Genomic DNA, 26252 nt, shown 5'->3' with positions numbered 1-26252 from the left:
AAAATGATAAAGGGGATGGAACAGCTCCCCTATGAGGAAAGACTAAAGAGGTTAGGGCTGTTCAGCTTGGAGAAGAGACGGCTGAGGGGGGATATGATAGAGGTGTTTAAGATCATGAGAGGTCTAGAACGGGTAGATGTGACTCGGTTATTTACACTTTCGGATAATAGAAGGACTAGGGGGGCACTCCATGAAGTTAGCAAGTAGCACATTTAAAACTAATCGGAGAAAGTTCTTTTTCACTCAACGCACAATAAAGCTCTGGAATTTGTTGCCAGAGGATGTGGTTAGTGCAGTTAGTATAGCTGGGTTCAAAAAAGGTTTGGAGAAGTTCTTGGAGGAGAAGTCCATTAATGGCTATTAATCAATTTTACTTAGGGAATATCCACTGCTATTAATTGCATCAGTAGCATGGGATCTGCTTAGTGTTTGGGTAAATGCCAGGTTCTTGTGGCCTGGATTGGCCTCTGTTGGAAACAGGATGCTGGGCTTGATGGACCCTTGGTCTGACCCAGCATGGCAATTTCTTATGTTGTTATGCAAACAGGACACAAATGGTTTAGGAATCTCAGATTAAATAATACACTACAATCCTGTCAGCTGGACTCTGGGGCGACATGTGATGAGGTTGGCACCAAGGACACAGCTACAACCAGGCAGCAGCAAATTGAAGCTATAACAGGAGATCTTCTGACGTCCTTTTTCATATGCAGTGCAGCATAGGTGGATGTACTCAAGCTCACCCTTGCTGTCTGAACATAAGAACATAAGAACATGCCATACTGGATCAGACCAAGGGTCCATCAAGCCCAGCATCCTGTTTCCAACAGTGGCCAATCCAGGCCATAAGAACCTGGCAAGTACCCAAAAACTAAGTCTATTCCATGTAACCATTGCTAATGGCAGTGGCTATTTTCTAAGTCAACTTAATTAATAGCAGGTAATGGACTTCTCCTCCAAGAACTTATCCAATCCTTTTTTAAACACAGCTATACTAACTGCACGAACCACATCCTCTGGCAACAAATTCCAGAGTTTAATTGTGCGTTGAGTAAAAAAGAACTTTCTCCGATTAGTTTTAAATGTGCCCCATGCTAACTTCATGGAGTGCCCCCTAGTCTTTCTACTATCCGAAAGAGTAAAAAAAGATTCACATCTACCCGTTCTAGACCTCTCATGATTTTAAACACCTGGTTCAACATGTCAGTGCCTTGGGCTGATAGAGCTCACCATTTCTGCTGAGCTAAACTTCATGGAGCATCAGTGCACCAGACCATTGTCAAGATAACAACAGATCAATGCATATGATGTCGCATTTCATGGCTCAGTGGAATCGGTTCCAGGAGAAGTCCATTTTGAGCTTGATCCCAGTATTTCACCAATCCAATGTGCACCATGCAATGTGCCAGTATCCATAAAACCAGAGGTAAAAGCACAGCTGGACAGGCATGAAGCAGTTGGTCATCTTGCACCAGGGACCAGATGACCGGATAAGCAACATGATTGAGGTTAGGAAGCCGGAGAAGATAAGAATTTGTATTGATCCAAAGTTTCTAAAGCTAGCACTGAGGAGATCCTCACTCCATCATGCTGGTGCATGAAGATGTCTTCTACAAGCTGCCTAAGGCTCAAGGGTTTACGCTGTTGATGCATGGGATGCATTCCTGCAATGAAAGTTAGATGAGAGAAGCAGTCTCCTGACAATGTTCTGCTTCTCTTGGGGCAGAAAAAGATGCCTCGCGCCACCGTGTGGAGTCTTGGTAGAAGCAGAGCTGCATCAGCAGAAGCAGCAGAAACTGTAAGCAGGGCTCAGTGGTACCGAGTCAATAGCAAATGACTTGTTCCTCATTGGCTGCGGTGAGTCTGATGAGGGCGCACAGCACGACCGTGATGGCAAGCTCTTGGCCCTAATGGATCGATGCAGGTAGGTGCAGCTAAGGCTTATGGGAAGAAACAGCACTTCAAGGTGAAGGACCTCCTCTTCCATGGCACCTCCTGTTCTCACAGGGACTGAAAGCAGACCTGGATAAAGCTAGAGCCGCACAGGATATGCGTCCGCCTACGGATCTGTGCAGCGCTTCATAGGTTTTGTGACTTACCTAGCAAAATTCATGCCACACCTGTGTCAGAGGTATGTGAGCCCTTGGGATGACCTTGGGATACGGATGCCATTTGGCACCGGCTTCCAAAGCTTGACCAGGCAGTGCAGGATAAAACGTGCTTGGACGTAGATGCACCTGACTCGAAATACTAAAATGTCACCAAGCCAGTTGCGATACAGAGTGACGCTGGTAAAAATGGGCTTGGATGCTGTTTGATGCCAGAGGGTCAGCCGGTGGTCTTTGCTTCTACGGCATTTACCCAAGCTGAGCAGGATTATGCGCAAATCAAAAAGGACTGTTTAAGCATTGAGTTTGCCTGCCAAAGTTTTCATCATTAGCTCTACGGCTGTGATATGATTACAGCAGCCGCTGATAGCAATCTTCAAGGAAATCCCTATTATGTGCTCCCAAGCGTCTTCAGAGCTTGCTGCCTACATTGGACCAATACAGCCTCGATGTTGTTTGTAAGTCAGGCCCTGAGACGTGTATCAGTGATCCACTTAGCAGAGCTAGACCAGAACAGGATCAGCCCTCCAGTGCAGAGCCTGAACATCTTAAACAGGAACAAACAAATCAATCAAGCAGATTATCTGAACGTCAATGAGCAGAGACCGCATCAGATCACACAGCACACTCCAGGAGATGAGCCCTTGCATGCACTGAAGTCTGTGGTCCTGATGGGTTGCTCAATGAGCAGAGACCGCATCAGATCACACAGCACACTCCAGGAGATGAGCCCTTGCATGCACTGAAGTTTGTAGTCCTGATGGGTTGCTCAATGAGCAGAGACCGCATCAGATCACACAGCACACTCCAGGAGATGAGCCCTTGCATGCACTGAAGTCTGTGGTCCTGATGGGTTGCTCAATGAGCAGAGACCGCATCAGATCACACAGCACACTCCAGGAGATGAGCCCTTGCATGCACTGAAGTCTGTGGTCCTGATGGGTTGCTCAATGAGCAGAGACCTCATCAGATCACACAGCACACTCCAGGAGATGAGCCCTTGCATGCACTGAAGTTTGTGGTCCTGATGGGTTGCTCAATGAGCAGAGACCACATCAGATCACAGAGCAAACTCCAGGAGATGAGCCCTTGCATGCACTGAAGTCTGTGGTCCTGATGGGTTGCTCAATGAGCAGAGACCTCATCAGATCACACAGCACACTCCAGGAGATGAGCCCTTGCAGGCACTGAAGTCTGTGGTCCTGATGGGTTGCTCAATGAGCAGAGACCTCATCAGATCACACAGCACACTCCAGGAGATGAGCCCTTGCAGGCACTGAGGTCTGTGGTCCTGATGGGTTGCTCAATGAGCAGAGACCGCATCAGATCACACAGCACACGCCAGGAAATGAGCCCTTGCAGGCACTGAAGTCTGTGGTCCTGATGGGTTGCTCAATGAGCAGAGACCGCATCAGATCACACAGCACACTCCAGGAGATGAGTCCTTGCATGCACTGAAGTCTGTGGTCCTGATGGGTTGCTCAATGAGCAGAGACCACATCAGATCACAGAGCAAACTCCAGGAGATGAGTCCTTGCAGGCACTGAAGTCTGTGGTCCTGATGGGTTGCTCAATGAGCAGAAACCTCATCAGATCACACAGCACACTCCAGGAGATGAGCCCTTGCATGCACTGAAGTCTGTGGTCCTGATGGGTTGCTCAATGAGCAGAGACCTCATCAGATCACACAGCACACTCCAGGAGATGAGCCCTTGCATGCACTGAAGTCTGTGGTCCTGATGGGTTGCTCAATGAGCAGAGACCTCATCAGATCACACAGCACACTCCAGGAGATGAGCCCTTGCATGCACTGAAGTTTGTGGTCCTGATGGGTTGCTCAATGAGCAGAGACCTCATCAGATCACACAGCACACTCCAGGAGATGAGCCCTTGCATGCACTGAAGTTTGTGGTCCTGATGGGTTGCTCAATGAGCAGAGACCGCATCAGATCACACAGCACACTCCAGGAGATGAGCCCTTGCATGCACTGAAGTTTGTGGTCCTGATGGGTTGCTCAATGAGCAGAGACCGCATCAGATCACACAGCACACTCCAGGAGATGAGCCCTTGCATGCACTGAAGTCTGTGGTCCTGATGGGTTGCTCAATGAGCAGAGACCGCATCAGATCACACAGCACACTCCAGGAGATGAGCCCTTGCATGCACTGAAGTCTGTGGTCCTGATGGGTTGCTCAATGAGCAGAGACCTCATCAGATCACACAGCACACTCCAGGAGATGAGCCCTTGCATGCACTGAAGTTTGTGGTCCTGATGGGTTGCTCAATGAGCAGAGACCACATCAGATCACAGAGCAAACTCCAGGAGATGAGCCCTTGCATGCACTGAAGTCTGTGGTCCTGATGGGTTGCTCAATGAGCAGAGACCTCATCAGATCACACAGCACACTCCAGGAGATGAGCCCTTGCATGCACTGAAGTTTGTGGTCCTGATGGGTTGCTCAATGAGCAGAGACCACATCAGATCACAGAGCAAACTCCAGGAGATGAGCCCTTGCATGCACTGAAGTCTGTGGTCCTGATGGGTTGCTCAATGAGCAGAGACCTCATCAGATCACACAGCACACTCCAGGAGATGAGCCCACTCCAGGCAGGCACGTAATACCCTGTTCCAGCCTAACGTGCAAGGTGAGCTCAAAGACTTTGTCATCAAGTGTTCTACCTGCAGTGAATCTGCGCCCAAGCTGGCGAAGGAAACCATGATGTGTCACGACGACCAACGCAGCCTCGACAGATTGTCAGCGTGGACTTACTCAGCTACGCTGGGAGAGAGTTCCTGTTAATAGTCGATCACCGCTCCTGGAAACTGAACTGCTCCCCAGGTTTGCCCCTGATTGGGAGTGTCAGCGTGTCGCTGCATGGTCGCAGCACTCACAAGCTAATGGCAAGGCTGAACCCTGTGCAAGAAGGCAGAAAAGGGTGGCAAAGGCCTGTGGACAGGGAGAGCCATCCGGCACCGCGCCCGGTGTCAAGGAAAGCGAAGACATCATTGTCGCTAGCCAGCAAACTACCTGAGCCCTGTGTGACACAAGGTGCGGCAGAAAGGCTGCGACACAGGTCAAGCCTTGACGACGTATCTGCCAGGGACTTGCCTGAGGTGAATACTGGTGCAGCCAGTCCTCACGAAACCATTACCAGGAAATGGAACTGAGCCGCTGGAGGCCGGGGTCGCAGCCTGCTCATGTCTTGTGGACACTGAAGGAACTTTCTCTTGCAGTAACTGCGAGTGGCTGAGCGTCCAGCTTCACGAGGCCGCTATGGGCAGCGCGCACATGGCTCAACCGAAGGGCCACGCTGTCCCTCCAGTTCCAGTACACGCCCAGGATCTGTGAGGAACCTTGAGATTGCCAAGCAGGCACACCCGGGGCCAAGTATGGTGGCCAGGAGAGGGAGCCCACTGATGCCAGCCAGAGATCAGCAGCTGCATGCACAGAGGAGCCCTGCCTACACTCAGTGGTCAGCACTCAAAACCTCCCAAGAGCTTCGTCTGTAGGATATTTTACAACAGAAAGTTGTGCAAATATTATAATTCCTCTTTTTTGAATGTTGGAATGTTCTTCCCTCTTATTTTTGCTGATGGGCTACAGATTAAAAACTCAGGGGTTTAGTTTGCTTCGTAATATCATTGTAAACAGGATGCTTTTCTTGTAATTTCTTAATATATATAAATAAAGAGATTTTTAAAGAATTGTGCATGTACTGAGCAAAGAAAAGGGAGATGTTACAGAAGTTAATGTACAGATTGCTGCCACCTTGTGGCTGATTGTTATAGTTCCCCTTTTTCTACTTCCTGTCTCAGTTGTTACTCTGACCTTCTGCGTTGCTTGCTGGGTAATAAAACATAAACAACCAAAATCAACTGATGCAGGTAATACCTAAATCAAACTATCCCCAAACCCTCATCCACCAAAAATCTTAAAAAGTAATTTTTTCTTTATATTTATTATATTTAATCACTTTTGCTAGTTTCTTATTAAAAAAAAAAAAAAAAATATGTGTAAGGTGGTCGTTTCATAAATATGAACAGGTATCATCCAGGTTTATTTATTTATTTATTTATTTATTTATTTAACAGTTTTATATACCGACCTTCATAGTAAATAACCATATCGGATCGGTTTACAATTAACAAGAATAAAAAACTGGGGTAACTATTCAAGTAAACGAAAGATAAACAGTAAGTAGGAATGAGTCAAAGTTACAATCAACAGGGAAGAGAACTTGGAAGCTTGCAACAAGCTGGAAAGAAGATAAGGCAGGAAATAAATATGAAGTGATGCCATAGGGTGTACGGGTTAAAGCTTAATGGTGCTTTAACCTGGGAGAGTCAGAGTCCATTCGTGAGTATAATCATCATAACGGGTAAGCGTGAAGGACAACTAGTGATTGTCTGGTGGGTCGGTGAAGGCTTGGTGAAAGAGCCAGGTTTTAAGTCTTTTTCTAAAAGTTAACAGGCAAGGCTCCACTCTGAGACTTGAAGGGATGCTATTCCAGATAGATGGGCCAGCTATCGAAAAAGCTCTGTCTTTGGTCATCGAGAGGCGTGAAGCTTTAGTAGGGGGAAATTTCAGGGTGCCTTTAAGAGTATCTCTAGTTGGTCTGTTAGAGGAGTGGAGTTTGAATGGGATTTCCAGGTCGAGTTGAAGATGATGATGGATAGTTTTATGAATTACGGTGATTGATTTGTATAGAATTCTGAAATTAACTGGTAACCAGTGTAGGTTCCTGAGGATGGGAGAGATGTGTTCGCTGCGGCTGGTACTGGTCAGCAATCTCGCAGCCGCATTTTGTAACATCTGCAGTGGTTTGGTAGTGGATTTGGGAAGGCCTAGGAAAAGGGCACTGCAGTAGTCTATTTTGGCGAACAGTAGCGCTTGGAGGATTGTCCTGAAGTCGTGGAAGAATAAGAGTGGTTTAAGTCGTTTTAGAATCTGTAATCTGAAGAAACAGTCTTTGGAGGTTGTGTTGACCATTTTCTTAAGGTTTAGACGATTGTCTAGTATTACCCCAAGGTCTCTAACCTGCTTGCAAGTAATGTGAGAGATGTGTGGAGATGGTGGGGAGATATTGATTTCGTTTGAGGATATGTGGAGCAGCTCTGTCTTGGAGGCATTAAGAACCAGGTTTAAACTGTTGAGTAGATTAGTGATGGATAGAAGGCAGTTGTTCCAATGGGTGAGCGCTTTTGAGATTGATTCTGTAATCGGTATTAGAATCTGCACATCGTCTGCGTACAAATAGTGAATTAGGTTGAGGTCTGTTAACAATTGGCAGAGGGGGAGGAGGTAAATATTAAAGAGGGTAGGAGATAAGGAGGAACCCTGAGGTACGCCAAGAGTTGATTTAGTTAGGGGTGACTCTTTATTGTTGATTTTGACTTTGAAAGTCCTATTGCTGAGGAAGGACTTGAACCAGTTGTGGGCAGATCCGGAGATGCCGATGTCTGTTAGGCGATCCAGCAGGATGGTATGGTTGACGGTGTCAAATGCCGCCGAGATGTCTAACAGGACCAACAGAAAGGAGTGTCCTTTGTCCAACCCCATGATAATATGGTCAGTAAGTGAAATGAGAAGGGTTTCCGTGTTGCGTGATTTACGGAACCCATATTGCGATGGGAATAGGATCTTGTGGTCTTCAAGATATTCAGAAAGCTGGGTGTTTACCAGTTTCTCCGTTAGTTTGGCAACAAATGGGAGGTTAGAGATGGGTCTGAAATTAGCTGGTACATTAGGATCTAAGTTGTGTTTCTTGAGGAGGGGCTTGAGTGAGGCGGTTTTTAGACTGTCTGGGTAGCTTCCTTGCGTTAGAAGGCTGTTTATGATGCCGGTCAGAGGTCCTGAGATCACATTTGGGATGAGAAGCAGGAGTCTCGATGGGATGTTATCAGCCGGATGGCTTGATGGTTTCTGCCTTTTTAAAAGGGATTCAATCTCTTTAGTTGAGATTGACTCGAAACTGTCAAATTTGGGTCTAGTAAGAGACTGGAGATTCTCACCTGGCTTGGGAGGTGTAGTATTTGAAGGCAGGAGGGCGAGTGTATTTAAGATCTTCTGTTGGAAGAATGTAGCGAGCTCATTAGCCTTGGAAAGAGCTTGTTCGTCTGGAATAGGTGGGGGGGTAGATTTGGTGATTTGTGTCACGTAGGCGAATAGGGCCTGGGCATCATATTGGAAATGGTGTATTTTGTTTGCATAGTATTCCTTTTTTTTCTGTAGAATGGCGGTCCTGTAGTGATGTAAGAATCCCTTGTATGTAGAAAGGGTAGAAGTGTTAGGGGTTTTTCGCCATCTGTTTTCCTTATGGCGTAAGGTCTGTTTCATTTGTTTAAGTTCAGCGTTGAACCAGGGTTGATTTCCCTTTTTTGTTGGATTGATTGATTTGGAGACTAAAGGGCACCATTTGTTTGCGACCGCTTCTGTAATCTTTTGCCAGGAGGATAGGGCTGAGTCGGGGTTAGCTAGGTCTAAGTTAGAAAGTTCTTTGGAGAGCTGATCGCTGAGAGTATCCGATGGACATGCTTTCCTAAATTGAATGGTGGAAAGGAGTGGGGCGGTGTGTGTCTGTTTGTGTGTGGAGAAGGAAGATTCTATCAGGAAATGATCTGACCAAGGGATCGGGGTACAAGAAGGTTCTATAGTGCATGTGAATTTGGAGTTGATGAATATTTGATCCAAAGTGTGTCCAGCTTTATGTGTGGGGCTGTTGATGGTCTGAGTAAATCCCATAGCGCTGAGGGTGGTGAGGAGGGCTTCGCAGTTTGCAGAAAGAGGTGTTGCGTTTGTATGGAGGTTGAAATCCCCCATGATCATTGTTGGAAGGTCTGAGTTAATATGTTTCACGATGGATTCTATGAGGGGTGACGGGTCCGTTTCTAGAACTCCCGGGGGAGCGTAGACTAAGAGTATTTGTAGATGTTTTGACTTGACTAGACCCATTTCCAATTTGGACTTTGTCTTGATTGAGAGTGCGGTCAGTCTGAGTTCTTTCTTGGAGGCTAGGAGGAGTCCACCTCCTCTTTTTTTGTGTCTATGGAAGGTGAAAATGTCATACGTCTGGATGGGTAGTTGGTTGGTTAAGGCTATGTCCGAGTTTTTTAACCAGGTTTCTGTGATGGCACAGATGTCTGGGTTGGAATCCAAAAGGTAATCATTGAGGATATGTGTCTTCTTAGTTAAGGACTGCGCATTGAAGAGGGTGACTGATAGAAGCGTGAGGCCTAGAAGTTGGTTCAATGGAGATGTCATGATAGGGATAATTCTTTTTTGTATGACGTTAGTGGAATTAGTTGAAGGTATTCTCCTTTGGTTGTGGATGATTGGGATGTTGTAAATGTGCATGATGCGTGGAATTCTGGAGGAGGTTTAGTCTGCGAAGAATGGTTGAAAGAAGGTGTCTGTCTGATTGAAGAGAGGTTGGGAAGATTGTTGAGAGTGTTTGTAAGTTTGTTGGTTCGGCTGGAGGAGTGCTCTGTCCTCCGTAGTTGTGAATGGAGTTGTCTGACCGGTTGCTGGCGGTGTATCTGTTCTTTGAGGTAAATAGCGTGACTGTTTAGAAAGGCTTTACTTAGGTTATACATGCAAGGTGCTGTAATGTCATTTAAGTTATCATGTGGATACAATACATGTGCAGAAAACAGGTGGATGCAGGCGGATAAAATACAATATATGCAGGTGGATACAATACAATAGATGCAGGTGGATGCAATACATGTGCAGAGTGTAGGTATAATACAGAATGCAGGTGGAGTGCAAGTATAATACAGAATATCATACAGAATATAATATAATATAAAACAGAGTATAATACAGAATGCAGGTGAAGAATTTTCAGTATGCAGGTGGATACATTACAAGTATGAGAATCCGTGCGAGATACAGGGCTAAGCACTGATGGTACAGTACAATAGATGCAAGCTAGCAGGTGGGCCTTGCGGGCATTTGAGTGCTGGCTCGGGGGGGAGGGGTAGGCCCTTACCCTGCGGTGGTGCGCCGGTTGTTGTTGGATCCGACCGGGTCCAAGGGACTAGGTGGATAAGATCTGAGTTGCGAAGATAATTCTGAGTTGCGAATTCAAAAATTCTCAAATTTTTAACGGATCAATTTTGAATTTTTGAGAATTTTTTGATTAAAGCAAAATAAAAATAAGCGGGTGATCGATGGTTCGTTCATGATTAAAATTAAGAGTTGGGTTAACCTGGATGGTACCTGTTCATATTTATGAAACGACCACCTTACACCTTACAAATATTTGGGGTTTTTTTTTTTTATAAGAAACTAACAAAAGTGATTAAATATATTAAATAGTAATCTTTTCATTTAAGATTTTTGGTGGATGCGGGTTTTGGGATAGTTTGAGACAAGATGGCCATGAGTCAATAGACGCTGCTTAGCTGAGCGTTTCCTTTCAGTTCTCTAGATTTGGACTCACTCATGCCGCCGAAGAGGAAGGGGTCTTTCCCATCGACACCCCCCCCCCCCCTTACCTCTAGGTCAGAGGACTATTTCCAGTTTTGCGTCTGTCGCGGACTCCCGGACTGCTCTCTGTGACGATCTCCCCGTTGCAATGCTTGACAAGGGAACGTTGGTGCTTCCAGGGGACGAAGGTTCCTCAGCCCCTGAGAACAAGCTCTTCCGCTGGCTGCCGCCGGTATGCTGATGGCTCTTTCTTTGTGGGAGCAGATGAAGCTGTCGTGTCCATCATTCCAAGTCAGATGGCTTCTGAAGACTCTGTTTCTTCTTTGTCCTCCCTTGACCATATTGGCTTGGCTAGAGCTCAGGTCTTTTTTTGTCTGCTGCTAGTTCTTCAGTAGTTACATTCGTGCAGGACTCTCTTCAGTTGCCTCCTAAGCCGGAGGTCATAACTTGGATTCTCTTTGGGAACTGATAGAAAATTTTGCTAAGATTTTGGCCTCTTCTGTTTCCAAGGTGGATTTTGTTGGTGTTGCGTCCATTGGTCTCAGACGGCTTCGACTCTTGTGCCTCACCTTTTTCTCTGCTCTCCCCGCTAGCCTTGGGAAGATGGCCACCGCCGCGTCTGCAAGCCGCGTTCTCTGGCGTCCCTGGAACGGCTATGGCATCATGGCGGGAACCTCGGGGCGTCCCACTCGAGTGACATTACGCCATCTGGGTATTTAGCCTGCCCTTACTTGCTAGCTAATCGAGTTAGCAAGGACTGGAATACGGACTGGAATTCGGATTGGACTTGTCCGGTGTAAGCTATTTGCCGCTTCCGTGCTGCCACTGGAAGCTCTCTTTCTGCCCTTTAGGGTATTCTCTAACTTGGGTACCTGCTCCTCAGGCGCCCTCTGCTTTCCATTCAGGTGCCTTACTGTGATCAGGTACTCGCTCCTCGAGGGCCTGCTCTCCCTGCCTCGGTGCCTGTTACCATCTACTTCTGCCTGGTGGAATCGTCAACCTTACAGCTAGCATCTAGTGAGTAATTTAAGAATCCACTCAAACACCTCTAAAACATAACAGTTGGATCCTGTGGTTGTTCCATTCAAGAGCATATTCGACAACTTGTGGCAGTTCAACAAGATATTGAGAGATTCACGAGGTCCAATCTGCTTCCACTCGGGACATTGGAGTTTTATCTTGCAGGCTTGAACTGATGGAAAATTCTTCTCGTCGGTTGAATTTCAGAATCTTGAACTTTCCTAAGATCTTGGGCGAACTCTTGATGGTTACCTTAAAAAGATATTTCCAGCAAGTTCAGGGTATACCACTTGAAGAACCTCCGTCAATTAATAAGTTAATGTTTCTGCCTTCACCAGCTTCTGAGAAGTCCATTAACTGTTATTAATCAAATTTACAGGCCGATAAAGTACAGTCCGCTGTACTGTATCGGCCTGCTCTTGGACACGTGTTTTCCCTTACCCCTTATTCAGTAAGGGGAGGAAAACGCACGTCCAACCCGCGGCACCTATTAGGTATGCATGCAGGATACAGAAAGTAAAATGTGCAGCCAAGCCGCACATTTTACTTTCAGAAATTAGTGCCGACCTTTCTTCCGGCACCAGGAAAGAGCACAGAAAAGCAGTAAAAACTGCTTTTCTGTGCACCCTCTGACTTAATATCATGGCGATATTAAGTCAGAGGTCCCGAAGGGTAAAAAAAGTTAAAAAAAAAAAAATTTTTGAAGTCGGCCCGCGGCTGTCGGGCCGAAAACCAGATGCTCAATTTTGCCGGCGTCCGGTTTCCGAGCCCATGGCTGTACGCAGCTCGAGAACCGACGCCGGCAAAATTGAGCGTCGGCTGTCAAACCTGCTGACAGCTGCTGCTCCGGTCCAAAAGGAGGCGATAGGGACGCGCTAGTGTCCCTAGCGCCTCCTTTTGCCCGGATCTACCGCCGGGCCTAATTTAAATACTGTATTGCGTGCACCGGCGAATGCCCGCTCTCCCGCGGACTTTACTGTATCAGCCTGTTACTCAGGGAATAGCCACTGCTATTAATTGCATCAGTAGCATGGGATCTTCTTAGTGTTTGGGTAATTGCCAAGTTCTTGTGGCCTGGATTGGCCTCTGTTGGAAACGGGATGCTGGGCTTGATGGACCCTTGGTCTGACCCAGTATGGCATGTTCTTATGTTCTTAAATCTTCCAGAATTTCTTGAATCATCTGATCAGGAAATAATAGATAGGGCCGCATTGCTTGTGACTTTTGTATGGGAAGCGGATCTTTCTAAGGTTATGTCATTATATTTTAGGAACTTAAATTCTCCTTTTCTTGGGCAAAACCTGCGCATTTTTCCTGGTATTTCTAGATCTATCCAGCTAAGGAGGAAAGGTTTTATAGCTCTTAGGAAGGTTACCCTGGATTTAGGAGCTGCTTTTGTACTATGTTAGCCATGCAAACGTTTGGGTCAGATACTTTTGGTTTTTCTGTTCCTGAACAGCTACAATCTTTCCTTAACGCTAGGACAAGGATGGCCTCTTCTCCAGTTCCACTCAATGCTTGGTACTTATTAGAGCTTTAATGTCATTAGTATCGCTAGGTGCTTTACCCTTTTGTTTTCTTTATTTACTTCCCCCATCCCCTCCGATGTTTCTTATTAGCAGGGGAAGATAATATCTTATCTTTTGCTTCCTCAACCTATTACTTGACTTAGAGATAATTGTATCCTGGTGATATATAAGTTTCTTTTTCATAGCTACGGGTTATACCGCTTTACTGGTTGTACGAAGATTCTTGACGCTTTGTATATTTAAAATTGCATAAATAGAAAAGTTTTTAAAAAACAAAACAAAAACCACAGCCCCAGTTCCCCGGCAGGGTTCAGTTGTCTTTATTTCTAAGTTTGAAACAAGCTGATCGTGGGGTTTTTTTTAGGACTTGCAGTGATCTGTGGTCACAGGAAAGCAATGGTAAATGACAGACCAGGCAGTCTGTGACATGGGCATACAACTAACTATTAGGGATATTACTGTTTAATGAGATGTAAAGAAAGTAAATAAAAATTCAAACTCTTTTTTCATGACAAAAGAAATATCCCTAACAGCTGCATATTATACTGCATGTGACAGAGAGATGTTTTTGTGTGATATATATATATATATATATATATATATATATATATATATATATATATATATATAATGTATGCCTTTATTTATTTATTTATTTCGAGGCTTTTTTATACCGATGTATAGCGGGTTGCCTTCACTCCGGTTTACAAGATAACAACTTATGCAAATTATGTATGCCTTTTTCCTATATAGTCTGTTGTATGGCAAATGGAAGGTAGAATGGGCAGAGTTTCTGATAACCATCAGCACAGCAACGCCCAGATTTACTTAGATTCATAATACTGGGAGCAGCTAAGCAGGGGAACCTTCAGATCTGCTCCGGAGTGAATGCATTGCCCTTTTCCTGCTGGCTTGATCATTTTCATTCCTGATGTCCTACGCTCTTGGACAGTTGTGAAGTTGGTGCGGTGGTCCGGAGCAAGGTCCCCCAGAGTCGCTTCACCTCGCCGCTCTCCGTGGCGTTAGCCGGGCTATGGGCGCCACCCAGTGGCCAGTCCTGCTGAGTGCAGGCGAACGCTCGCTGCTGTGCCAGTCAGAGTGCCAGGCATGGACGGGCATTTCAGTGCCGTCACCGCAGCGCATCTCAGGAGGAGACGAGGCACCGTGCTGAATATCAGGCTCCGATTGGGTTTCTATGTTTAGACAAACCTTTCCCGACCTCTGTCGCTCACAAAAATGTTGAAAAGAACCGGATTTCTGTGTTTCTATGCATTCCTAAAATCATTATACCTAGAAATGAAAACATATATATATATATATATATATATATATATATATATATATAAAACCCAGAGTAAAGAAACATAATAAGGCCAGAGGCTAACTTATATACTTCATAGCCAAAGAATGGACAATATATTCCAACTCGCAGAAAGCTTCCAGGATGCGTACGCTTATAATTCCTTTCTGGTGGATATTTGGGTGTTTTCCAGGGCTTCCTGAATTTGAAGTGGTCGCGCTTTGCACGGGTCCTCTTCACCCGCTCGTGCGCCATCGTCCCAACGGTGCTGGTGGCGGCCTTCAGGGACGTCAGTGACCTCACGGGGATGAATGACTTCCTGAACGTGCTCCAGAGCATCCTGGTGAGTGTCTGCAGAGCTCCCAGGAAAGTGGTGGGGGGGAGCGGGCACTGTGAGCTCTGTGGGTGGGGAGGGTAGCTTGTAAACACACTGTTATACAGAGGTTATTCCTCACCCCGATTCTCCTTCTTCCTCCCTCCAGCTGCCGTTTGCTTTGCTGCCAGTTCTGACCTTCACCAGTATGCGGCCTCTGATGCATGATTTCACCAACGGAGTGTGAGTGGCATTCTTGGAAGCAGAGGCGGGCGTAGGGAGGGCTCACATCCTAGGAATTGGAGGAGGATGTGGTGGGAGAAGGTCAAGCAGAAAGTGCATTGGTCTCAATATTGGAATAGCAAGGGGTGCTACAGGTAGGAGTGAGACGCATTGGTAGAGCAGAATGTGGAGATCTCAGTATTGGAATAGCAGGAGGTGCTGCAGGTAGGAGTGAGGTGCATTGGTAGAGCAGAATGTGGAGATCTCAGTATTGGAATAGCAGGAGGTGCTGCAGGTAGGAGTGAGGTACATTGGCAGAGGTGAGTGTGAGGGTCTCAGTACTGGAATAGCAGGGGGTGCTGCAGGGCAGGAATGAGGTGCAATGGTAGTGCAGTATGTGGGGATCTCAGCATTGGATAGGAGAGAGTGCTGCAGGTAGGAGTGAGGTGCATTGATAGAGCAGAATGTGGAGATCTCAGTATTGGAAAGGTAGGGGGTGCTGCAGGGTAGGAGTGAGGTGCAATGGTAGTGCGGGTTTCAATATTGGAATAGCAGGGGATGCTGCATGGCAGGAGTGAGGTGCATTTGGAGACCTCTGTGTGTGGGGGGTCTCAGTGTTGGAATAGCAGGGGCTGCTTCATGGCAAGTGCATTGGCAGAGCTGTGTGTGTGGGGTCTCAATATTAGAACAGCAGAGGGTGCTGCAGGGCAGGAGTGAGGTGCAGTGGCAGAGCTCTGTGTGTATGGAGTCTCAGTACTGCAGGGCAGGAGTGAGGTGCAGTGGCAGAGATCTGTGTGTATGGAGTCTCAATACTGCAGGGCAGGAGTGAGGTGCAGTGGCAGAGCTCTGTGTGTATGGAGTCTCAGTACTGCAGGGCAGGAGTGAGGTGCAGTGGCAGAGCTCTGTGTGTGTGGAGTCTCAGTGCTGGAATAGCAGGAGGTGCTGCAGGGCAGGAGTGAGGTGCAGTGGCAGAGCTCTGTGTGTGTGGAGTCTCAGTGCTGGAACAGGAGGGAGTACTGCAGGGCAGGAGTGAGGTGCAGTGGCAGAGCTGTGTGTGTGGAGTCTCAGTACTGCAGGGCAGGAGTGAGGTGCAGTGGCAGAGCTGTGTGTGTGGAGTCTCAGTACTGCAGGGCAGGAGTGAGGTGCAGTGGCAGAGCTCTGTGTGTATGGAGTCTCAGTACTGCAGGGCAGGAGTGAGGTGCAGTGGCAGAGCTCTGTGTGTATGGAGTCTCAGTACTGCAGGGCAGGAGTGAGGTGCAGTGGCAGAGCTCTGTGTGTATGGAGTATCAGTACTGCAGGGCAGGAGTGAGGTGCAGTGGCAGAGCTCTGTGTGTATGGAGTCTCAGTACTGCAGGGCAGGAGTGCGGTGCAGTGGCAGAGCTCTGTGTGTGTGGAGTCTCAGTGCTGGAATAGCAGGAGGTGCTGCAGGGCAGGAGTGAGGTGCAGTGGCAGAGCTCTGTGTGTGTGGAGTCTCAGTGCTGGAATAGGAGGGAGTACTGCAGGGCAGGAGTGAGGTGCAGTGGCAGAGCTGTGTGTGTGGAGTCTCAGTACTGCAGGGCAGGAGTGAGGTGCAGTGGCAGAGCTGTGTGTGTGGAGTCTCAGTACTGCAGGGCAGGAGTGCGGTGCAGTGGCAGAGCTCTGTGTGTGTGGAGTCTCAGTGCTGGAATAGCAGGAGGTGCTGCAGGGCAGGAGTGAGGTGCAGTGGCAGAGCTCTGTGTGTGTGGAGTCTCAGTGCTGGAATAGGAGGGAGTACTGCAGGGCAGGAGTGAGGTGCAGTGGCAGAGCTGTGTGTGTGGAGTCTCAGTACTGCAGGGCAGGAGTGAGGTGCAGTGGCAGAGCTGTGTGTGTGGAGTCTCAGTACTGCAGGGCAGGAGTGAGGTGCAGTGGCAGAGCTGTGTGTGTGGAGTCTCAGTACTGCAGGGCAGGAGTGAGGTGCAGTGGCAGAGCTGTGTGTATGGAGTCTCAGTGCTGCAGGGCAGGAGTGAGGTGCAGTGGCAGAGCTGTGTGTGTGGAGTCTCAGTACTGCAGGGCAGGAGTGAGGTGCAGTGGCAGAGCTGTGTATGGGTGTCTCAGTTTTGCAATAGCAGCAGGGGGTACAGAGTTACAAGAGGCTTAAACTTGGTTGAAGCTGGTCCCTCTTTTTCATGAACATTTGAAACAAGGCAGGCAGTTACCGTGTTTGCCCACGGAGATACGTGGAAATAGGCCTTTACATTCAGATCACTTAATCCATGTAGGGCTCGCTTTTCAAAGTGACTTCCCCAAATAAAACCCTGCTCCATGCAGGTGAACGGCGCTCTGAGAAGGAAATCCTATTTTCCATGCCCACACTAGGCAGAGGGCAGCCTCAGGGCCTCGCAGGCGGAAAGGTGAGCCTGCTCCGGAGGTGGCTGCGTCCGCGCCCGTGAACTTTCAGAACGGACTTGTGCGCACCAATCTGCTTTGAAAGTTCAGGATAACCTCTGCATTGCTTTGTAGCCGCAGACCTTGGCCTTCCCTGGTGCCGTTTGAAAATCCCCCTCTTAGTGACAAATTTTCCAGAGTCCTGCTCCAGATCGGTGTGGAGTAGGGAAGTAGAATCGCCAGCTGGCTGCTGTTTGCTTTCAAAGAGTTGTTGGAGTTTGATTCCCGGGGTGGGTTTCTGCTCCCTGGGCTGCCCGGAGCCGGGGATGCTGTGGAGATAGCACTCACGGCCCCGGGAGGGGGCGGGGAGAGAGTCTCAGCCATTGCTCAATGGCGACACCTAGTGGCCAGACTGGGGGGAAATCCCTGGGCAGCTCTGAACGAAAGCTCGGGGGCAGCATAGACCAGTAGGGTCCGGATTCAAAGCCATTTCCGCCCACAACAGAGAAGCGGACTGGCGGGATCGGGGTCTTTGAACATGGCCAACCCCCTTCTGTGCATAAAATTACGCACGTAACGCCGGTAGGCACATAACTTCACACACAGAGAGAGGAGAGGCCTCGCCGGGGGCGGGGCCTGCACTCGTGTCCTTTCCAAAGGCACTCGCCCACCTTTCCCTGGTAAACGTCCTCGCACACACAGCAAGCGCGGCGCAGTGCATTCACTTTTTCCCCACCCCGGTTTTGTGAACTCTTTCCCTCCGAGGAGTGACCTAAGGTCTGCGCGTAAAGAGGTCCCGCAGAGTTTTGAAAGGCGCCCCCCTGCCGCCGGGGACTCTGGGTCCAACGTAATAAGGCTTCGGTAGAAACCGCCCGCAAAATTCCTCGGCGCGCTTTCTTACGCAGGCGCTCAGGAAAACGTTCACCACCCCCAACAGCACACACCACCCCCAACAGCACACACCACCCCCAACAGCACACACGACCCCCAACAGCACACACCACCCCCAACAGCACACACGACCCCCAACAGCACACACCACCCCCAACAGCACACACCACCCCCAACAGCACACACAAATCATATTTAATGCACACAGGCAATGGGCTGTGCCCCCAAAACACGATGTGAACATAAACCATGTTTTGTAAATATAAAAGTGAAAGGGCAGGCCGCCCAGGCGTAGCCTTAAAACGCTGCTTTTCCTTGGGACAAGCACCGGGCACAGTTGTCACCATTTGTCTACTGATGGGTGAGCTCTTTGGGGAAGGCCCTTCCGACAGTACAGCTGTCAGCGCTGCGCATTGCTCGCACGCACAGCTGTCTGTCGCTGCCACCTTGCGCTTCTCTGGCCTCGCCCCCGTGCATAAGACAGCACGACGGGGGGGGGGGGGGATGGTGGGCCTTACGCGTGGAAGATACAGACCCGGAGAGGCACGAGGCGACATTTGAAAATACAGCAAGCTGCACAACGGTGACTGTTCTTCTACTAGAAGTGCCTTCCCCAAAGAGCTTACATCATGATAACTGCACACACAATTCTCTGTGTCTGACATGGGGCCGGCGGTCCCGGAGCAGAGTCACTCTGGCTCGGAGGGGGGGGGGGTGTCCAGAATATTTCATAGCTGAAGGTCTCTGGCTTGGAGGACCGGATTCGGGTAACCCTAATGCTCAGCCTGTGGGGTTTTTTTCTGGCTCAGAGTTGGAATAAAAGTTCTCTCACACTTATAGGCTGCTGTCCCCGCATGGTCCTGGACGTGGGGTTCCCAGCGACAGTGGGTGCATCGGGAGCACTCTGGCACAGCACCATAGACTAACGCCGGCCCCGGAAGCGTGAGGTAACAGGGCCGCAGTGCAGCTCTCTGCGTTGGGGAGTAATAATGAGCGCCTTCGTTAGCGTGACATTTGCATGGAAGTGCGCTCACCTATGTGCAGGTTTCTGAGCGCAGAGCTCCTTTTTACATCGGGAGTAAAGCTGAATGTACGGAAACGTACAGGCGGCCGCGCAGTAAGGTTGCACCTAGGCTAACGCACCTTCCTTTCATCAGGGACCCTGCTGATTCCTCTCCCTCACCTTTCTCGCCCCCCTCTCAATCTCTTACATAACGAAAGGAAGGCACTGGAAGGACCTCAGGGCGCCTTGGTAAATGAGAGTGCGGCTGCTGTAACCCAGCTGGCGATTTACTTCCATCCTAGGCTCGCTCCGCAATGACCTGGCCACAGGGTCAGAGGACACCAGAGTCAGTCACTGCTGGATGAAGTCAGTCCAGCTGCTGAGGGCTGTTTATTTCTCCCCAGTTCTTAACAAAGGGTTGAATTTAGCGCCAGTTTTGGAGCTGTGCTAATTCAAGCCTTCGTTGCATCCTGTGTAACCCTGGTGGACTCAGTTGTGTGGGTGCTGAGCTTGTCCACTTGAATGCATGCAATAAAAGCCAACAAACAACACAACAATCCCAGGACACGCGACCTATTGATTGGACTCAATCCATTTCTTGACTGGCTTTCGGGATATGACACTCTTCATCAGGCAAATCAGATCGAGCAGAGAATATAAGTGAACCCTAAAATAGCGGAGAAGGGGTTAAGTGTGGTACAGTGACAGAGAGGCAGTAGAATTTAGTTTCCATTTGGGTCGCACCTTTCTTTGGGAAAATCCTTACTCGGTGTGTTACAAAAGCCATAAAATACAATATCACAACATAAAATAAACAATAAAATGCAGTGTAAATACAATTTAAAATTCATAAAATATAAACCACATTACCACATACCTCACCTATTATGTCCTCCCTTGTTTCAATCCCCAAACTCTGCCCCCTGCTGGCAGGACTTGATTAAGAAATGCACCTCAGAGACTGGTCGGCTGGTAGCAGAGCAGCAGGATTTCATCCCGGGGGCTCCGGGGGGGCCATTATTGGCGGCAGGGAGCTCAGAAACCCAAGTCTCCATTAAGTCCGTTCATGTGAGTTTCAAAGTGTCGCATCATGTTCAAGTTGCTGGATTACAGGGGTAACCACCTTCCTCGGGGCTGCAGGGGAAGGAAAAAACCTCCGCAACTCTGGCTCGGGCCCTGGCGGCTCTCCAAGCTCCTTTCTGCCCCGGTCGGAAATGGTATTTCTGTCCCCGGTTGCTGCAGTCGCCCTCACGGACGAGTCTCCTTTCCCCGCGAGTACCCACTCCAGCCTGGCAAACATCGCAGACAGAAACCTCTCCTCCCTTCTCGGGGGACTGCGCCACGCTGCCTCTCGCGCATTCCTCCAGCGCCCGGGGGAGACGCCTGTGTTAATTTTACACAGAGCCCCAGCGTTGTGGGAAGCACTGAAGAAACCGCCGCTCGGAAAATCTCTCCTCCCACTGGAAAACATCCCCCCTTGCTGGAAATCTCTAGGGTAAAGCCTAGAGAGGGATCTCTTTTTTTTTTATTTCATTTTGGGGGGGGGGGGGGTGGGGTTGTGTGTTGCTGCTTGTTCAGTTTCTTTTGATTTATTTAAAATGAGAAACAAAAGAAACAAAAGACAAAATTAAGATGACGAAAGGAAAAGTAGAACAAAAAAAATATTAGTGAGCAGCAAAAAAAGAAAAAAAAATCCCAGCATCCTGGCCCGTCCGCGTTCCCAGCTGCCTCGCCCAGCTCCGCACCCCTCACCTTTTCGCTGAGGTTTTCTTCACGGCCGGGGAGTGATGCCCGTCGATGGCGCCAGGAGACCGAGGGCCAGCGCCACCGGTAACATCTGACCTACAAAAGGGCAGCGGTCAGGCCCAGGCCAGGCACAGTTTGTACGGTCAAAGTTAACGGTGGCCTCGGCCTGCCGGTCAATGGGGGATCACTCCTGACCCGTGAAGGAAGATTTTCAGCCAAAGGGTAATGGGGTCCGGAGGCAGCTGGGGAGGAGAATCGGGAACAGCCAGGAACATGCGGTTTTTGTTTGCCATCATTTTAAAAATGAGAATTTCCCACGTTGTTTCAAACGCGCGCGCATCTCCGCTTTCCACCCTGGCACAAAAGTACACACACGGGGGATCTTCTTTGGGACCAGACCACCGCATCAATGATACTAAAAGACATTTCAAGTTGAAGTACTCGATCATATGGGAACTCACAGAGATACGGGTTCTTAACTCTTAGGGGCAGATTTTTAAAAAGTACGCATGCGCGTACTTTTGTTCGCGCACCCGGCGCAAACAAGAGTACGCCAGATTTTAATAGATACGCACTTAGCCGCGTGTATCTTTAAAATCCGGGGTTGGCGCGCGCAAAGCTGCGCAAAATTGGCAGCCTGCGCGCGCTGAGCCGCGCAGGCTGCCTCCGTTCCCTCCGAGGCCGCTCCGAAATCGGAGCGGCCTCGGAGGGAACGTTCTTTCCGGCGCCCCCCACCTTCCCTTTCCTTCCCCTACCTAACCCACCCCCCAGCCCTAACTAACCCCCCCCCCCACCTTTATTTCAAAAGTTACGCCTGCCCGAGGCAGACGTAACTTGTGTGCGCCGGGCCAGCTGCCGGCGCGCCATGTTCCAGTCAGGGGCTGGTCCAGAGGCCGCGGCCACACCCCCAATGACACGCCGGTCGCAGCACGCCCCTCGACATGGCCCCCCCCCCCAGGAAAGCCCCAGGACTTACGCACGTCCCGGGGCTTTGCGCTCGCCGGCAGCCTATGCAACATAGGCTGCCGGCGAGCGCAGGGGGAGCTTGGGGCAGGTTTTCGGGGGGGGGGGTACGCGCGTATCTTATGCGCGTACCCCTTTGAAAATCTGCCCCTTAATGAGAAATATCCCTCCTGCCCCTCAGTCGCCCTCTTGCCACTCTAACACATCACGCGTCCCCTTCCACCTTCACGCCGCCAGTTTATGGTTTCTATTTTCTGTTCTGACCTAAGGAAGAGAAAGCAAGTCAAGAAGTGGATTAAGTGATCCAATAAACAGCTCTCACCTTCTCTCTCTCTATATATTTTTGTCTGTTAACCTTTATTCCCGCAAGTGCATTACAGTGTGCCCAGTATATACGCACGGCCTGTGCCCGAGCATTCAAAAACTCATTGCGTGTGTCATCGCTAAGGTCCTTTGTTTTCAGTTTTTATTTTACTTTTCCGGGGAATTTATCAGGGTTTCTTATAATGAGCACATATAGGAGAAAGTCAGTGGCAGAAGAATGTCTCTTTTTCCCCCCACCCCCACTGATTTTCTCCCATTTTTGTTACGTATAGTTAATGCTGATGAATTATTTGGAAATATAAAAGCTGAAAGCAAAGGTCCCTGCTCATCCCGCAGGGAAAGGTCGCGTGCCTCGAGCCTGGCTTCCGGTTCTGATCTGTATTCTGCACCTCTGTCTCCAGCGTCGGGAAGGCGGTCGCCATCCTGATCATCGCGCTGGTGCTGACCATCAACCTCTACTTCGTGGCGGTGTACATCCCGACGCTGGGGAACGTGGCCTACTACGTTCTGGTGGGCTTCATCCTGGCAGGGTACGCAGTCCTCACCCTCTACCTGGTAAGGAGCGCGGCCGCCCTTGTATCATCATCGCGCTGCCGTTTGGGGGGAGGTGTGAGAGAAGGGAGTGAGGAAGAAAGGGAGATAGCGGGGGGGGGGGACGAGTGTAAACGAGGGTGACGGAGCAGGAGGGTTAGAACCCAACCGGTTCTGAGCTCAGGGAGAGGATGATTTGAGATTTTCTGACATTAGCGGAGCCTCACGGTTCCGACCACAAGCTCGTGAAACGTGGCAGGCCGTGGTTTATCCTGCACTTCAGTCAGTGCTGCAGCATTCAGCTACCCCGGGCCCTGAATGCAAAACACTCTTAACTTCGGCAGGCCCTGTGTTCACAAAATACCAGGGAACTGCCGGGAGATCGTATAGGCCGCATCTGCACGTGAGTCCTCACACCAGGTGCTGCTTTGGGTGCTTTAGGGTTGCCGTGTGACCCGGTTTCTGGCAGGAGACCTGGCTCTGTGAGACTCCTTTCCTGTTGCATTCTGGCCTCTGTAGTGCTGACAGGACTACATGTACCACAATGCACTGAGAATGGAAGTGCAGAAGCCAGGACCGGCCTGAAGGGTCTCCCTGCCGAGACTGGGTCACCGAACTGAGCAGCGTTGCTATCTCATCTGTTTTCCATCTGCCTTGCAGCTCTGGGCGTGTTGTCTAGCACACGGAGCCAGCTTCCTGTCCCACGGGAAACACTCGCCATTCTTCTATGGCATCGCGGAGGGGCCTGCTGTGAACGGCGCCGTGCACTGCGGGGACCAGTGACCGGAGAGAGACCTCTGGAGGCATTCAGGGACTGCAGGGGATGGCACGGAGTGACCGGCACGTCAGGAACGCTGGAACAGAACTTATTCCTACGACTTCGGCCTTGGTATTCTCCTTTCAGCCTCCAGACCCACGAGAACAGGATCTTTGCCTCCTCCTCCTCCTCTGCGTGAGTTCCTAAGCATCCCGATGTAAAGGCAGAGGTGGGATTAGAACTGAGACAGAAAGATGAAAATGATTTGCGTTCACTTCCCTCCCTGCGCAAGTGAAGAGAACGTGGCCAGGCTCCTAGGGACCAAGCTGCGGTTTCTATAATTAATCTTGATTGGTTTCATGGAAGACGAGGACACTGAAAGGAAGATGAATGCAGCATTAAGGGTGAGGCAAGAAACACAAAAGCTTTGCACCCTCTGCCTAATTGCAGGATTTTGAAAGAGAGCATCTGTTGGTGAAAGCCTGAATTTGTACAGAGCCAGTGTCGCGTTCCGCACCGGGGACTGCGGTGTTTGTCTTTTACAGAGCTCTGTGGCCCGTAAGAAACAACGAATGCTTTGCGCTCCCCCCCCCCCCTGTTTTGGCTTAGCCTCATGACTACATCTTCCCCGAATAACCTCCAGACCATTGCTTATCCTCATCTAATCTTCTTTCCTTCACGACCTTATCTACTCCCTGTCACACTCTGCACATTTTTTACCTGTGCGCAGCCCCTTGTCCAAGCCCAAACCTCTTACCTGCCCCTCAGCATTCACACAATGAACGTCCATGAAAGCTGGGAACACCTTGGGGAGGGGCTTTGGCGAGGTTAGAGTCTCCAAATAGGTTTATTTCGCAGGACAGCACTGAACCTCACTTATGCATACATATGCAGTTCACTGCTTCAACGGCAGCAGGGGGGAATGAAGAAAAGTGGATTTATATTCAGACAACAACCAACAAGGACTGAATTGCACAGGCTGGGTAAACAAATAAGCATGGGTGTAGCTTGCTTATTGCGGTGGTTAACTACCCCTAACCAATTAAGCCTGATACTTCACTTAGATGCAGCTCCAGCACTGCTCTCTACATTAATGGTGGGGGTGGAAGGGAAATAGAACCAAAAGGTTACTAAGGGCCAAGAGTAACAGATAAGTATGAGAAAAAAAAAACCAAGTGTGAAAGCTTGCTGGGCAGAAAGGATGGGCCGTTTGGACTTCTTCTGCCGTCATTTCTATGTTTCTATGTAAGCCAGAGCAGTCTTTGCCTTGCTGGAGGGCAGAGTAGTCTGGACTCCAGCCTTTTCTACCCAGAATCAGCTTTATTTACAAAGTAACAGAAACAAAGGCAGAAAAGGTCTGCTTACCTCAGCAGCACTAAATCAAAAGGTTACATCACCAGATCAGTCTTGTAGAAGGAGCTGCCGCCTCCTGTTCCCTCCTGGGCCTACTCTGCTTAGGGACACACCCTTCTGGGCTGTCTTAAGGTGGACCAGGCTAAATGCCTGGCCCTGGTCTTTTAAGGCGGCATGCTGGAATTGCTTCACCTTGAGTCAGTTGTCTATGGAACAGGATATTGCTTTCCAGGACATTCCAGATCGTGACACTTTGGCCAGATTGTTTTGAAGGTAAGGTACTCCAGATTGCCATTCAATTAAAAAAAATAATCTTACAGTAAATTTTACTGTAGCTATTAAATATATAAGTGAACCAAATTGATTGTCCTTGGAAAGTACATCATTGTCAGAACTTACACCAGTTATTGATAACATAGCTTCCGCATACGATGTGTTGGATCCATGTCCTTTCAGGCTAGTTAAAATATCCAACGGGGCATCTTATAAACGTATTCAATGTATAGTCAATAAGTCATTTAGATGAGAGTAAACTAATAAGAAGAGCAGTGCAAAAAATCTGCCGTTGTCTCAAATTACCGATCAGTCTCAAACTTGCCTATATTAAGTAAAATAATTGAAAAGGCAGTTTTGCTGCGATTAGAGAATTATTTGGAAGGGGCTGCAATGTTAGATGCACAGCAACACGGCTTCCAAAATCATCATGGGCCGGAGACATTACTACTGTCTTTAGTGGATCATTTTACATTGTGAGCTGGATAAAGGGAGGTTGGGAGTCTTGGTCCAGTTGCATATGGCACCGTTGAGCATAATTTGTTGAACCTGGCGATTTGTGCAAACTGGATTGGGTGTTGAGGTGCTCTCTTGGTTTGGATCATTCTTATTAGAAAGACAGGGGGAAGGATTCTGCCTGGGTGCTCCGCAGGGATCATCGCTATCCTCAGGGTTGCTCAATATACATCTTTTACCACTGGGTACCCTCTTTAGGAGTTTAGGATTAGTGCATTATCTTTATGCAGATTATATGCAACTCTATAATCCGTGCAAAAAAACGATTCATTTCCTAGTCTAGAGTTTCAGCAATACCTGGATAAGACCGGTGATTGGCTGAGGGCCAATCGTTTGTTTTTGAATGTTGAAAAACCCCTGACTCTTATGGATTAGTAAAACGCCGCCTCCAGATTTGTGCGGTAGGTTTACATAAGCAGGTGTGCCATTGTCCTTGGAGACTGAGGGTCGTAACTTAGGGATCTTAATTGATTCTAAACCGACCTTGGTTCCTCACGGTAGCCAGGTGGTTAAGAAAGCTTTCTAGAAAATAAAACATGTTGCTGCCTTTGAAGATAATTCATACAGTATTGCGATCTCTCGACTCCCTGGCCAGTTGGATTGCCCCAGGATCGTTTCCGTTCATTA

At 48.8% G+C, this 26252-nt stretch overlaps 1 protein-coding gene across 2 annotated transcripts in view; it reads left to right on the top strand.

The window, feature by feature from the left end:
• Window positions 1-26252, top strand: part of SLC11A1 (solute carrier family 11 member 1) — an 87343-nt gene that overhangs the window by 52105 nt on the left and 8986 nt on the right. Inside the window, exons 12-15 of one of the 2 annotated variants that reach the window (XM_029605057.1) lie at window positions 14584-14733; window positions 14873-14946; window positions 22597-22750; window positions 23387-24498. In XM_029605057.1, the coding sequence (XP_029460917.1) occupies window positions 14584-14733; window positions 14873-14946; window positions 22597-22750; window positions 23387-23509 (501 nt within the window). In that variant the 3' untranslated portion in view covers window positions 23510-24498. Of the gene's footprint in view, window positions 1-14583; window positions 14734-14872; window positions 14947-22596; window positions 22751-23386; window positions 24499-26252 lie in introns of those variants that run through there. The other variant, XM_029605058.1, reaches the window with a different exon arrangement.

This window comes from Rhinatrema bivittatum, chromosome 6 (assembly GCF_901001135.1).
Source record: "Rhinatrema bivittatum chromosome 6, aRhiBiv1.1, whole genome shotgun sequence".
Taxonomy (NCBI): Eukaryota; Metazoa; Chordata; class Amphibia; order Gymnophiona; family Rhinatrematidae; genus Rhinatrema; species Rhinatrema bivittatum.
Note: the sequence above shows the minus strand (reverse complement) of the source record. Positions and strands in the feature narration are given on the sequence as shown.